General features: G+C 38.5%; 1 protein-coding gene across 4 annotated transcripts in view; it reads right to left on the bottom strand.

Annotated features, from left to right (window-relative positions):
- The window catches only part of SF3B1 (splicing factor 3b subunit 1), a 61,008-nt gene that overhangs the window by 22,276 nt on the left and 22,399 nt on the right, over window positions 1–16,333 (bottom strand). For all 4 annotated transcript variants that reach the window (XR_005066086.1, XM_037043697.1, XM_037043699.1 and 1 more), the window contains exons 2-3: window positions 13,421–13,596; window positions 1,217–1,383 (exon numbers count right to left, since the gene is read on the bottom strand). Coding sequence is in view for 3 of the 4 variants with exons in the window: in XM_037043697.1 (XP_036899592.1) it covers window positions 1,217–1,383; window positions 13,421–13,448 (195 nt within the window). In the remaining variant the exon portion in view is untranslated. The remainder of the gene's footprint in view (window positions 1–1,216; window positions 1,384–13,420; window positions 13,597–16,333) is intronic.

The raw sequence follows: 16,333 nt of genomic DNA, 5'->3' as shown, positions 1-16,333 counted from the left end.
GTCACTGGTTCAACTCCCAGTCAAGGGAAATGCATGGCTTGTGGGCCAGGTCCCCAGTTGCCAATGGATCAGCTGTTTCTGCCCCACCTTCTCCCTCCCTTCCTCTCTCTCTAAATAAATTTTAAAAGTCTTAAAAAAAAAAAAAAGATTTGAAACGCTTACGCCCCCTCAGTTTCTCGAACACACAGCCATCACTGTCACTAACCAGAAGGTATAATTGGATTCCAGAATTTTTATCTTTGGGACTTTTTACTTTACTTTTTAAAAAATGTACCAACTATAGCCCTGGCTGGTGTGGCTCAGTGGACTGAGCACCAGCCTGCAAAGCAAAAGGTTCCTAGTTTGATTGCCAGTCAGGGCATATGCCCGATTTCCTGTTGGGGGCATGTAACATGCAACCCCATCAATGCTTCTCTCACATGTTAATGTTTCTCTACCACTCTTTCTATCTCCCCTCCATCCTCTCTAAAAATTAATAAATAAAATCTTTTTAAATACGTGCCAACTACAAAATAAAGTGTGGCTTGAATATCATAAAAATAAATCAATTAAAATTAATTTTAATTTTTAATTAAAAATTTTTAATACCATAAAAATAATATTAAAAATAAGTTTGATTTTATATAAATGTCTGTTACTGAATCACACAAAAATGGATAGCTATATTTCACCAAATTTCAATGTTTTAGATGATCTGACAATATGTGAGCTATATGGAATATATAAAAACATTGTAAGGGATGTATTTCAAAAATCAGAGGTGGTCATCCTCCATAATAACTGAAACTGGTGCAGAGCCCATTAATATCAGTAACAAGTAGTAGTATATTCATATTAAAATGGCAAGGGAAAGTGGGGACAAAGAGCACCAAGCACAAGTCAGAAATCAGGTCACAAGGACAGAAAGTCACTTCTCACATGGGTTACTCTAGACAGAACTCAATAGGTAACAGGAATTTACAACAGTTAATGACTTGCAGGTGCTTTACTAAACAAACTAGTTTTAACATAAAGATTCAGAACTGAGCGCATCCAAGAGTTTTTGAACTTCAGATAGGAAGAATACTTTCAAGTTTTACCCTCCAAAAGAAAAATCCCCCAATCTCCAAAATGTCTCCCAGATTAAACCAGATGACTCAAAGAGAAAATTTCTTTATATTTCTTACCATCAAAAAAAATTTTTTTTTAATCCTTGACTCATATATGTTGTACTTACATCTTCAAGTTCAGTTGCAGCAATTGATGTCACATATCCAGCAAATCTGCTGTCACTTCCACCGTATATTTCCTGGTCATAATAACCTGTAGAATCAAGGCCCACTCCTTGAGCTTCATCAAGAGCTGCCTTCTTGCCTTGGATTTCTCGAATCTGTGCTTCGATATCTGTAACAAAGTTAACACAGACTTTAATTTCATTTTAGAAAGAGCACTCACATTTCCCTACTAGTTATTATCAAAATATTAAACACGGAAATTTTAAATATAATTATACTATATAAGGGCTTGGTAGAACTATATAAAGTACTGATTTTTAATAATTTAATATAGCTCCTCCACTTCAATAGAACATACATATCGAAGAGATATACTTACTATTTCATCAACTACAAATTACTCTTATGTTAAGAATGGGTTACCAATTTTTATTAAATTATTGTTGAATTCTAAAGCTTTCTCCAACTTAAAAAATAGTATTATTGATGTTGACTAGGGACCCAGAACAACAGTCAAGGTTATTTAAACCCAATACTACCAGAAATGTAAAAACAGTACTAGAGAGTGGTTCTCAAACTTCAATGTGCAAAAAATTGTCTACAGATTTGTTAAAATTCAGTAGGCCTGGAACAGACTCAAATTTCTGTACTCCCAACAAGCTTCCAGATCATGTCCTAAACAGTGAACAGTGAAAAAATAAAAAATAATGTCTAAATTCCTAAGCCTGGAATTCAGAACTCGATACAATTTGGCTGCAACCACCATAACACTTCTTAGTTTAACAACTAAGTGCCTGAGATCTGGAACCCATATAGCTATCTACCTTCAAGGAAAGGTTCTTTCTCTACTAATTAATACACTACTTAAACTTGTTTGTCTCAGTCTCCAACATAAAGGGTTCTTTTAAAGGACTGTATATCCGCCCCCACCCAAAGCACCAAGTTCTATCCACAGGTCTGACTTCAGAAGATGCGCATTTGGTGAGTTAAGTATCAACTCTTCTCAAGTGCTTCCCAAACTTCACAATTTTTTATTTTGTCAAGACCAGGAAAATTAAATACAACGAACACCCACATATGCTTCATCTGTAGTCATCAACTGTCTAAAGAGATAAAGCAAATATACATTTGTACATACACATTTTCTAAACCATTTAAAACTCTTAATATTTCAGCATGTATTTCCAGATCTAGGACATTCTCCTATATAAATAACCACAACAGATTTAAGATGCTCAAGAAGTTAAGCTTTAACAATGTTATCATCTAATATATAATCTAGCTTCAAATCTCCCTAATTATCCTAGTAACATCCTTTCCTGGCTGTTTTTCTTTGATCCACAATCCAAAGCAGGAACCAGGCATTGTATTTCATTGTCATGTCTCTAGTCTCCTTCAAATTCAGACTAATCTTCCAACTTTTTTTAGTCTTTCCTGACAGCAGGGAACTTTAAATCACAAACTAATGTTTCATTTTAATTATCTGCATAACACATAAGTTTGGAAAGAAAGTTTGTACTGCCAGTAATTTCTGCTACCTAACAAGAGTTTCAATTTTTGCCAGCTCAAAAGGACTGAATTCAACTGAATTAAGCCCTTTGATACCAGACCATTTTTTAAAAGCTCACTTACTAGTTTGCAAGGATCCAAAAGGAAAAAGATGCAATCACCCCCACCTCAAGCTAAGGGAGAAAACCCTCTGTATTTCCTCAAAATGGGTGTGGTTTAAAGCAGAAAATGTAGTAACATTCCTAGTCCAAAGTACATACAGGCTACATTTCCTCATTAGAGTGGGAGCAAGTGTCAGAAACTCAAAATAATGTAACAGATTTACTTCTGAACTAGCAGCTGTAACTAGATCTCAATACCTTAAGTGTATCATGGGACCACCATCTCCACAGTTATTTTTCCACCATAGCTCCCCTCAAAACTGCTGCAGGAGCCAGGGCAGTCTGGGATCTCCACCATAATTACTCACAAATATCCTCATCTGAGCTGGATGGTTCATTTAACTCCTCTCTACTTCTTCTGTTTGAAGTATTTTTTCTTTAGTTTTAAAATCATATTTGCTCCCCTCCTCCCCCAGCCCACACCCCCACAGAGACTTTTTCTCCTAGAACACAGAAGAATGTTGGTTAGCAAAATTGGCTAAAACTCTTTATTCTCTTCCTTTATGTCCATTTCCATTTCTGAAATATTTGAGACCTGGTTTATAAACCACAAGGTACATATATCACTTCTAAGTAAATGGGTTCTTTATAAAGCACCATAAATGCTACTGCCATCAGATCCAAGCAATAAACATAAGTGGGTGAATTAGGCCAGCCGGATAGTCTGCAATCCCACTTCTATAGCAATCATTTGAGGCACCTGTTATAATAAACAATAAGTCAGAACCTCCAACTTAAGAGAAGATTTCTGCATTATTAACACCCTGGAAAACTTGTAATTGGCCCTTCACCCCTCCATTTCCCAGCCCCAGTCCACCCTTAACAAAATTTCCAATTTTAAACTTCACTTGACACGTTTTTCCTAGCTCATATACACGAAAGAAACAGGAAAGGGGTGCCATTATTGTTTCACAAAAATGGCATCATACTATATATTATCATTGTGTAGCTTGCTTTTTCCTCTCAGTACATCATACACAGCTTATTTTACTTCTAAAGAATCTTCCAAAATAAGTTTTCAGCATCTAGTCCTTTATTTGGATTATACATTAAGAACTACCTTCAGCTACTGGACTTCCAACAAGATGGAGGCATAGGTGGAAACACTGTGCCTTCTCCCACAACCAAGTTTGAATACAGCAAAGGTTTTGTAAACAAAGACGCAGCCAAAAAACAGAAAATTGAACTATACGGATGTCCAACACACAACGAACAGTTCAACCAGGACTGGTAAGAGGGGTGGAGCCAGCAGCGGAGCAGGGTCAGGCAGGAAAGATCCCCCAACCCAGGTGCATAGGCAGCCGGGGTAGCAGCGCGGGGCAGGCTGACTGTGGCGGTCACACATTCGTGCAGGTAAACCAGCAGAGGAGGGAGGAGTGAGGAGTGAGCAGTGAGAGGAACCGCACAGGCCCCAGCAGGCAAACCCAGTGAGTACACAAGGCCACTGGCTGACTGTGGTCGCACATTCACGCGCAGTGGGAGGGACAGCGGGGCTCTGGTGGCCGGAGGTAGCAGAGGGGACCGCCATTGCTTTCCTTTGACACCGCCCCCACACACAGGCTTACAACCCAGCGAATGAACGGCCGGGCCCTGGTGAATACCTAGGGCTCTGCTCCTCATATGAAACAGGCATAATAGTCCAAAATATGGCTCAAGAAGAACTCAAAGCCCCAGAGCTGGTAACTCTATAAATAGCCAACCTCTCAGATGCACAGTTCAAAACACTGTGATCAGGATGCTCACAGAACTGGTTGATTATAGTCACAAATTAGAGAAACATATGAAGGCTAAACTAATTGAAATGAAGGGAAATGCACAGGAAACCAATAGTGATGAAAAGGAAACTGGGACTCAAATCAATGGAGTGGACCAGAAGGAAGAAAGAAACATCCAGCCAGAAAAGGATGAAGAAACAAGAATTCAAAAAAATGAGGAGAGGCTTAGGAACCTCCAGGACATCTTTAAACGTTCCAACATCCGAATTTAGGGGTACCAGAAGGGGAAGAGGAAGAGCAACAAGTGGAAAAGTTGTTTGAACAAATAATAAAGGAGAACTTCCCCAGTCTGGCAAAGGAAATAGACTTCCAGGAAATCCAGGAAGCTCAGAGAGTCCCAAAGAAGTTGGACCCAAGAGGGAACACCACACCAAGGCACATCATAATTACACTGCCCAAGATTAAAATGAAGGAGAGAATCCTAGAAGCAGCAAGAGATAAAGGGATAGTTACCTACAAAGGAGTACCCATCAGACTGTCAGTGGATTTCTCAAAAGAGACCTTACAGGCAAGGAGGAGCTGGAAGGAAGTATTCCGAAGACCTACAGCCAAGATTGCTTTATCCAGCAAAGCTTTCATTTAGAATGGAAGGACAGATAAAGTGCTTCTCAGATAAGATCAAATTCAAGGAGTTCATCATCACTAAGCCCTTATTATATGAAATGTTAAAGGGACTTATCTAAGAAAAAAGATGAAAAATATGAACAGTGAAAGGACAGCAAACTCACAGTTATTAATAACCACACCTAAAACAAAAGCAAACCAAGAGGACAGCTAGATCAGGAGCTGAACCATAGAAAACGAAGAACACATGGAGGGTTAGCAACAGGGGAGTGGGAGGAGGAGAAGTGTGGAGAAGGTACAGAAAATAGCATAGACAGTAGGTAGAAAATAGGGGGAGGGCAAGAATAGTAGCAGAAATATAGAATCTAAAGAACTTGAAACAAGTGGTCATAAACTAAAGAGGGGAATGGTGGGGGAGGGGTGTGCAGGGGAATGAAGGGGGAGAAATAGAACAACTATAATGGTATAATCAATAAAATATATTTTAAAAAAAGAAAAAGAACTACCTTCAGCTACTAAATTTTACCTACTGATTTAATGTTCTGATTAGCAACCAAGTTTTCTAATTAGAAAGATACTATTGAATTAGTGTTAATATCAAGTCCATATATATCACAAATGGATTCCTATTACATCAAAATTTAGCAAGAAAATTACCTAGCTCAAAGTCTTCTGAGGCTAGGCAGTTGTTTATAGGTAATTAATTCTATGGGGAGTTCATTACTAAATGTATATAAGTTTTATAAGTTCAATGTTTATATGCAAACCAAGTATAGTACTTCTGTATTTGCTTGAAACTATGGAGAAAAAGTGGGTTTTGTTTATGCATTGTAAACTATAGCATATGTGCATAAATGTTGTGATATCCACAAGGTTCAGACAACATATCCCAAACCCAGAACAACTGTTAAAGCTAGGCAATGGGTTACATTGTGTTCATTGTATTTTTTCCTACACTTTCTGTATGTTACACTATTTCATAATAAAAATGTATTTCCAACCTTGTAAAAGTAATTTCCCAAATTTATCTCTCCCTCATCCATGTCAGCAACCGTTTGTGAAATTCCACAGCTTCGAATTTTATAAAGGTTTTACATCTCAGAGAGACAAAGTTCTCTTCTATCTACTTATTTTTTGATTTATCTCACTGAATTATAGCTTCTGATATGCAGGTATTCCTCATACCAGAAGCTGTAATTTTAAATTTCTCAAAGATATATTCACTGATTCTTAGAGAGGGGAAAGGGGGAAGATGGGAAGGGGGAGAGGAGCAGGAGACAGGGGATGGGGAGAATGAGAGAAACATTGATCAGCTGCCTTCCATTAGCACCCAAGAGGGCTGGGGATCAAACTGGCAACGTAGGTATGTTCCCTGACCAGAAATCCTACCAGCAACCTTGCCGTGTACAGGACACATACCAACCAAGCCACAGGGGCCAGAGCTTCTTAAATACAAACTGACTAAAAATGAGCAAATAGATCATTTCAAACAACAAATGATCAATGCATAAAATGTGTTACCATATATAAAAAAGAAATGAGAACATACCAAAAAGAATAACCAGAGGCCCAAAATATTAAATAAAAGACTTGAGGGGGCAGAGAAAGGAAATGTTCACACTAATCTTCCGCTACTTCAATTATAATCATCATAAATCCTCTGTTCCCACCTAATCCCTTTCAAATTTTGAGTCCTTGGAGTTTGAGGCATTAAAGTGTGAAGATAAATAAAAATGGATACTATCTGCTACCACTGACTGCACAAGAGACTAGGACCTCCTAGAGGTCACACAAAAGATTGACTGCCAAGAGCTGGTGCTCTCTAGTCCATGTGAACCCATGAAGATTTCAGTCTTGCTGTGTTTTGGCTATCAGTAATCTGTGCCTATTACCAAGTAGTATTACACTGTACTACACTGTGTTTATCCATTCTCTTTAAAGCCATTCAGGTTGTCTGAAGTTTGTACAGATTATCAATAAGGCTGATGCAAACATTGGTGTACAGGTTTTTATAAGAACGTAAATTTTAATATCACTTGGGTAAAAACCTAGGAACAGGATTGCAGTGTCTTATCAAAAGTGTATTTTTAATGTTGTAAAAAAACTTAGAAAGTCCTTTTGATTCGCAGAGAAGAAATGTACCATGGTGTACAACAGAGGAAGAATAAATTTGAGATGAAATGGAGAGATTAACAAAACAAGTAAAATGAAAAACAGGTCAAATTAGTAAAATTTGTTTCATGGTGTTAAAAAAAGTGTGTGGAGGTAGAAATAATTAATGTGGATTTGTAAATTACCTTATTTTCTGGATGAAGACCTTACTTCTGCTCCTCCAAACCCCCATCTTTAGTAAAGCTGGGGGAGGGGGAATATGCTAGGACTCTTGGTTACTGATGATGAACACTTAAAAAGAAAGCAGGGATTCTCTATCTTGACAGTAGATTTGGAATCCTAAAATTGAAGTTATGGGTAGTCCTTCAAATCCCCAGAGTTGGAATAGTCTGAAAGTGGTTTTAAAAAGTCTTAGACTAGAAGTCAAAGTACTAGTTTAGCATTAGACTTATATTTACCAAAGAGCCTCACTCAAGGAAAAACCTTGGGGGTAAATTCTCATGGGTGAGGTTCTTCTTAAAGTGGTATTCTAAATTAGAGTGCATGTATCACTGGGACTCCTCATACAAAACCATTTCAAGTGGAAGTTAAGCTTGTTTAAAAATGGTGCAAGTATATTCATGGCCATGAAAATTACAATGGGAGAGTATCTGAATTTGCAAGTCTGGTTATATTTCCTTCCCATGACTAGTCTAGCCTAAACCTTAAGCAGGATTTCAGAACTGAGTTCATTCCTAAAGCCAATGATTTTCTTGAAGATTCCCTTGCTGTAGGCCTCCTGGCATCCTGATTGCATCTGAAGTGGTAGGAGAGGCTAAGAAGTAATCCTGGATGTTTTTACTGCTCTCTTGCCTTTCTCTCCAGACTGGAAAATTCTACAGGACAAAAAAAGTACTGCAACAAATTAATTACAAGGAAAAAGAAAAAGAGATGGAGGAGGAACATGAAGACTTAAGACTGTTCACAATATACAGACTTTATTTGTAACTTGACTCAAACAAACTGAAAAAAAATATTTATAAGGCAATTAGCAAAATTCAACACTGAATATTTTATTAATTTTAGTTGCAATAAAATTTTAGAGATACACACTGAAAAATATACACATAAAATGATACATCTAGAATTTGCTTCACAGTAACAGGAAAGGTAGAAGGGCCCTGTACACAGATCAAACAAAACTGGTCCTAGCATTCATTCATTCATTTATTTTTTGAGACGGCGGTGGGGGGCAGAAATGAAAGCGAGACAAACATCAGTATTGGTTGCCTCTCCAATGCCCCTCACTGGGGACCTGGCCTGCAACCCAGGCATGTGCCCTGATCAGGAATGGAGCCAGCAACCCTCTGGTTCGCAGGCTGGCACTCAATCCATTGAGCCACACCAGCCAGGGCAGGCCCTAAGTTTGTAACTTTTAAAGTTAGGTGATGGGTGCAACATGGGGGTTCATTTCACTATTCTAGTTTGCATATATTTGTAGTCATCAATGTAAAGTTGAAAAAAATTAAGCATGGTTTTCTTAAGCATCACCCCTTTTTTCATTCTTGGTTCTTTCTTCTAGCTCCTTGAAACCAAGACTTCTGACCACAATGCAACAAAGAATAAATGCTCTCGCGTTCCAAATGGAGTCCTGTGCTACACATAAACAAAAAAATTTAGCTCTTTTATAGAATATTTTCAACCTCAAAAGTTCCAACTCCTCTGAACCTTTGTCATTTTTTCACTTTTCTGGCCTTACTAATCTTGTTAATTGATTAGATAAGGTAAAAATCTTCTAAATGTTAGGAGAGAAACATACATTTTAAAAACTAAATTTGCTCCAATAATCTACAGAAAAGAAATGTCATTCAACTGTAATTTCCCTATTTTTGGAGGGGAATTCTGATCTTAAGAATATTTTCAACTACCAGAGAACAAATATTTCCCTAGTAGACATTAATTAAGTGTAAATTAATAAATCTGTAAGACCATTAGAAATCTCCATTCATTCATTCATTCATTCACTGCCACTTTTCATTTACTTAAAAATTACTGCCCTGGCTGGTGTAGCTCAGTGGATTGAGCGCGGGCCTGCGAAGCAAAGGATCGCGGTTCAATTCCCAGTCAGGGCACATGCCTGGGTTGCAGGCCAGTTCCCTGTGGGGGACACATGAGAGGCAACCACACATTGATATTTCTCTCCTTCTCTCCTTCCCTTCCCCTCTCTCTGAAAATAAATAAATAAAATTTAAAAAATAAATAAAATAAAAATCTTTAAGCAGCCCTGGCTGATATATAGCTCAGCGTGGGCTGAGCGTGGGCCTGTGAACCAAAGGGTCGCCGGTTCAATTCCCAGTCAGGGCACATGCCTGGGTTGTGAGCCAGGTCCCCAGTATGGTGTGTAAGAGGCAACACTGATGTTTCTCTCCCTCTCTCCCCTTTCCCCACTCTCTAAAAGTAAATAAATAAAATCTTAAAAAAAAAAAAACATCTTTAAGCAACCTTTTTACCTTTTTATTTTCTTTTAGTAACATTCACACTGAAGTCTACAAAGCCCCAGCTAGTGTGGCTCAGTTGGCTGGGCACCATCCTGAAAACCGAAAGATCACTGGTTCGATTCTCAATCCAGTCAGGGCACATATCTATCTGGCTTGCAGGTTTGGTCACTGGTCTGGGTTCGTATAGAGGCCGACGAATCAATGTTTCTCTCTCACAACAATGCTCTTTCTCCCTCCCTTCCTCTCTCTCTTAAAAAAAAGAATAAAAAAAGTCTACAAAGCAGTAACTATCTGAACACAGGAAAATAAAAATCTCTGAAAATGCAGAAAAATAACTATTCCAGCCATTCGGCAAATAATTAGGGGGAAGAAACTTTTCAGCTTTGTGATGCTAAAAATAAACCTATTCAAGGATTAGTGGCAAAACAAGCCAGGGTAATTTTCAGATAATCCATTTTCCTCTTTCCAAAACAAAAGTGTTCCTTCATTTGCCAAAATCAGCAATATCTAAAGAACTGCTGGATAGCAAGATTATGTACACCAATAATTGTATACATTTGACACCATCTAACATATAAAAAGGTCCAAAAGATTATATTTGAATAAGCCTAGCTGTTTTTGTATTTCGGTACTGGAAAGCATATGCCACACTGACCAAGGTTGGTGGTCAGTGTTGGTTAAAGAGGATGTTAAGGGCTGATCCCTAATGGAAATATTTAAAAGGACAGGGCAGTGAAGGAAAAAAATTATCAGTTTGGCTCATGGTGCGAAGTAATAGCCTGTGAGAAGAACCACATAGGAAGGTACAACAATAAACTACACTCCAATTTAAATACAGTATTATTTACCTCACAAATCTCAAGTACAAACCACTAATGCAGCACATTCTGGCTGGTGTGGCTCAGTTGTTTGGATGGCAGTCCTGTTAACCAAAAGGTCATGGGTTTAATTCTCAGCCAGGGCACACGCCTGGGTTGCAGGCTCCATCATGTGTGAAGGGCAACCAATCTACGTTTCTCTCCCCGCCCCTCTCAAATCAATAAGCACTTCCTCAGGTAAGGATAAAAATATAAAAAATAAAAATGAAATGGTCTGACCAGTGTGGTAGCCAAATGGCGTTTCTTTCACACATTGATGATCCTTACCCCTTTCCCCTCTAAGAATACCTCAACTGCTTAAGGAAGAATGGTTGCTCTTACTCCCTGTTAAGTCATCCTTGATACTGCAACCAATGACTTTCCTAAAATACAGAAATTAACTTGTTACCTGGGAGAAGGAGAGGGCACTTCCGTAGTCCATGGAAAGCCAGAGTCAAACCTACCTCAGCATTCAAAGCCTTCCCTATTCTGATGCTAATGTAACACTTCTTCCTCTCAGCTGGAGGTTTCCAATATATGAATAAGTCCTACTTCCCACTTATCTCAGCCAAATAAGTTTGTCCAAACCTACTCAATCATTCAAAGTTCACTGTAAGTGTCCCCTTTCAGTAAAACCCCTTTAATAATTCCAGTACAAATTCATCTCAATAAATGTTGGTAAAATATTCAGCACCCATTATGCACCAGGTATCGGGGGATACTAAAGTACAGTTCTTGCCCACAACAATCTCCAAGTAAAAAAGAAAATTTTAACATAATAGAACACTCTAAGTAATATAATAAAGATTTCTATAATGCTTTAGTAGCTAGCATAAAAACAAAACAAACAAACAAAAAACCACACACACCTAATTCTACTCCAGGTTATCAGAGATGGCTTAAAGTGAAAACAGACATGGGCCATGAAAGACTTAAGTTCTCCATGGAAATGACAGTAAAGGAACAAGAAACTATGTAAATACTATGTGTATTTCTACTAAACATTTACCACCCTGTCTATACGCCATAGTGATGAACAGTGTCTTGTACACAGACGGTGCTCAGATGTTAAACTGAATGTTCTAATACAGCACCAGTTAAAAGCATAAACCCAAATAAAACAGCAATTTTGGCCAGTTAATTTCAATCTTCTACAGCCCAAAGCTTTTAACTGGGTTTCTAACTTGCAGGAAAACTGATCAGAACTTTTCTTGTCCAAAAGTACCTTATTATGAAGATACCAATAAACATGTAATCAAAGACATAAAATGTCCCAAATGAATAAAAATAGCAGTATCTTTATATTTTCTAATTACTTTGCAAAAAGAATGGCTGAGATATTCCAAAGATAGAAAAGTAAGTACCTATAAACACTTCTAGGTTAAAACAGTGTGTAAAGTTTAAATACCTAACATTAAAAATATTCAAATCACTGTCAACTCATTAGCATGTTTCATAAATGGCAAAAAGCTGGACTTCAGTTCCTTTAGGTGAGAACTATTCAATGCCATTCACATTCTGGTCCTAATCACCTTTCCTATTCATGTACTTTTTTCCTACCACAGGGCACTCTCCCAACACCTTTCATGACTCCCTGCCTCGTTACAAGACGCTCTATCCGGCTCAAATGTCCTCCCTTAATTTAAAACAAATGATCCTTTTGACCAAAGACAAGTCACCGCCTCTATGAATTAGCTCTAGGCATAAATTAATCACTCCATTACGCAGGTTCCCAGAACATGCTGCTTATACTTCTAGTTAAGCATTCACCCGCCTTGTAAAACAACGAAAATGTATACACGTTTCCCCAGTAGACTGTAAAACTTTTGATGGCCTTAGTCTTTATCACCTGTCACAGACTAATATCCAGCCACGTACCCAGAAAGGACGTGTGAAGTAACTGATTCTCTTGGAAACCTCGTGTTTGATGAAAATTTCAGATTCCAAGTCAGAGAACAAGGATTGCAGCTCCAATTCCCCATGCCTCATCTTTTCTAAAAAGTGACCCTATTTCTTGTCATTTCTGGATACTCCCTAATGAACTCTAACCTATTCCCAACATTTTCCTTATTTTGTATACGCCGTATTCCATAAAACGATCAACTACCTCGAAAGCTTTATCCATTAATAAAAAGGCATCTTTCCCTCTTTCAAAAATAATCAGTCTCCAAAGGAAAAGATTATACTAAAAGTAATCAATGGGGGTGGGGTGGGGGGGTATTTTATTCCCAAATCATTTCATACCAAAAAAAAGTTATCTTAAATGCCTGAAGACACAAATCAGCCAAGACTGAAAGTGATGGGCCTCGGTTTGACTAAACTAGACTTAGGGCTGCCCGAAAAGCGATGCCGTATTTCAGTTGCTGTTCTGACTCTCCAATGCACAAAACTATGCCGACGACAGTTCCCAGAGACAAGTGAGACTTTGCTCCCACGCCCTTTTCCCGGGGCCCTGTCCTAAAATCCTCCTTAGCGAGCCGTTTAAACAAGGCCCTACGGTCAGAGAAGAGAAGCAACGCTGAAGTAGCAGCAGCCAAACACGGAACAAAGAGCCTGTCGGGGGTGTAAAAGTAGGACGCCATTACGCGGGGCAGTGGCCTGCGCGGCTGGCGCCGAGGAAACGACCTGGGCTCTGAAGAGAGAGCTCGGCCCCCACAAAAGAAACCACAGAAGGAGGCAGAAACCCATAAAGACAGACCTTTAGCAGGCTGAGCAGCCGGAAAAACATGTAACTAGTGGAAAACCGCTTACCTTCGTGAGTCTTGGCAATCTTCGCCATTTTGTTCACTCGAACACACAGACGGAACTGGCGCTCCCAAGAACTTCCGCTCGTCCCCGCTGCCACGGAGAAAAATAGCTGTGGGCTGACCTCTGCGCATGTGCTAAGCGCGAACGCGCTTCGTGGAGTAACACGTGACAGCAGCTACCTGGATTAAACAGAGAGGTGCATTGTGGGTCGGGGGCAGAGCCGGAATTAGGCCGTGAGGCAGGTTTCGTGGTGATCCGAAAGGGGACTGGCTGAATAAACCGTATTGCCTTTAAGTGAATAATTTGGTGGTGGGTTAAAATGGAATCCACAAGGTCAGTTAAAGGCAGCCCCTACAGAAAACAGCTTTTAGGGATAGAAAAAACTTCGGACCTTCTATCGCCTTCCCGGGAATTTATCCAAATTCCCGGAAAGGCGTCTGGGAATCGGACAAAATAGCATGTCTCAGCTGGTGCAGTATTTAGTTATGGAAGTCTCATCCTTCGCGCTTTAATTCAAGGTCGTTTTTTTTTTTTAAGTAATTACCATTTGGGGAGGAGTTTTGTTTACGACATATTCCCAAACACTATAGAACCTCAGAAAGACCAGTGGAGCGGGCAAATTGTTGCTAATCCCACTTTAAAACGAGAAAAACTAGGGCAGGGAGTATATACAAAACGTGCAAGGCCGCCCCGTCACTAAGTTATGCAGCAGGAACTCTGTCACCCTTTTTAAAAGAACGCATTTTATTATTTATACTACTAATTTTTTCCTCTTTGCCTCTCTCCACCCAGCCTCCCACTTTGCAATCCTTATTTAAAGCCTTTTCACTTTTATAGGTTCTTAGAAAACCACTGGTCGTCAGCATTAACAATGGTAAAATGCCTCTCAATCCTAAACGTCATTCCTAAATCATGAATTAAAAAAAAAAATAAATAGGGAGGTCATTTTTTTCTTTTTCTGTACATCAATTTATACTAGAATAAGCTTGTACTGTCACTCTGGCCTTGGACCTTGGAGTTGAAAAAGAACAAAACTTTCAAAAGGGAATTTGGTACAGGAAGTAGCCTAGGATAACAGGTCTAGTTTACAGCCAACACAAAGAAAACAGTGTGTACCCTGTGTGATAGACTCAATACAAATACTTGGCAGAGACTTTTAAGTAAAAAGTGGGATTTTTATTGGCATCAATGAAAAAAATCAATTTAAAGAGTTAAATTTTCAATTTAATTTGCTTGTTTTAAACTTGAAAGCATAGTTGGAGGAGAAAGGATGAAATAAGAAAACTGTAGATTATCATGCAAATCACTAATAAATTCTACTTGTTGGATTGGCAGAGGGTCCACAGATATTCCTTACACAGAATGATTTATAACCTACACATAGATTACATTCTTTTATATACATAGAATAGCATATTTTTAAAGAATAGCACATTTTAAAATAGGTAAATTAATGAAAAGGGGAAAAGGGTGCTATCATCCATCAATAACCAACAAACTGAAAGAATTCATATTGACAAAAAGAATCACAAGGATGCTGCATTTCGGTTATTAAAAAAAAAGTAGCACTGGCTGGTGTGCCTCAGTGGACAGTCTCAGGTTCAATTCCCAGCCAGGGCACACGCCTGGGTTGTGAGGCAGGTTGCTGGGGGAGGCGCTAAAGAGGCAACCACACATTGATGCTTCTCTCCCTTTCTTTCTCCCACCCTTCCCCTATCTAAAAAAATAAATAAAATAGTTTTAAAAAAAGATAAATTCATGTATACCAGGTGATCACAGGTAAGACATATATGCAAAGGAAATTCACCAAAAATGTTAATAATGGATGTTTATGAATCATGGAATTATGAGTGTTTTTTCTCTACTATTTTTGGTATTTTTCATGTATTCTCTAAGCATGTATTATTCTAATAAACAGAAAAGGTATGTTAAAGTTAGGAAAAGTATCTACAAAGTAAGCATCACATTCTTTTATCTTTCTAAGATGAAGAGAAGCTGCAGGGGCTGGCCACTTTGTACTATGTACCTATTTCTCTTGGTACCTACATATTAAGTTGGCTTTATGGTCAAGGACATATATGGGATATTGAGATATAAGAGATTTTGCATGAGATCAAGGGAGACTCTTTCTCTTAGTCTCCTAAAGACTAATCTGCTTTAATAAAACTGACTTGGATAATCAGTAAGAAAAAACAGGGTTTTCAAATGTTAATAAATAATATGGCTGTTAATTAGGCTTTTATACCCTTTTCTGGTGAGGCTTTTTGATTCAAAAGTAAGAAGGGGTGATCTGTACCCCACTTTAAAAATATTTTATTATTTATTTTTAGAGAGAGGAGAAGGGAAAGAAACATCAATATGTGGCTGCCTTTCATGTGCCTGGTACTGGGGACCTGGCCTGCAACCCAGGCACCTGCCCCAACCAGGAATCGAACTGGTGATATTCCCCCAGTTCGCAGGCTTGCACTCAACCCACTATGCCACACCAGCCAGGGCTGTATCCCACTTTTTTTTTATAACCTGGACAATTGACAGTAATGACATTTAATTTAAAGGAAAATCTGTTCTTTTTTATTATTTTCTATATATAGATTTTTTTGACTTTTATTGTTGACACTATTACAAATGTCCCCATTTTCCACCCACTTTGCCCACATTCACTCACCTTCCCTCTGGCCATCACCACACTGTTGTCTGTGTCTATGGGTTATGCATATATGTTCTTTGGCTAATCCTTCCCCATCCCTCATCCAGTCACTCCCTCCCTCCTCCCCTCTGACAACTCTCAGTTTGTTCCATGTGTCCATGCCTGTTTTTATTTTGTTCATCAGTTTATTTTGTTCACTAGATTCCACATATAAGTGAGATCATATGGTATTTGTCTTTCTCTGATTGGCTTATTTTACTTAGCATAAT

Source organism: Sturnira hondurensis, unplaced genomic scaffold, assembly GCF_014824575.4.
Source record: "Sturnira hondurensis isolate 20B ecotype Veracruz unplaced genomic scaffold, ASM1482457v3 Scaffold0004136, whole genome shotgun sequence".
In the NCBI taxonomy this organism is placed as follows: Eukaryota; Metazoa; Chordata; class Mammalia; order Chiroptera; family Phyllostomidae; genus Sturnira; species Sturnira hondurensis.
This window is presented reverse-complemented; position numbering and strand designations above follow the sequence as displayed.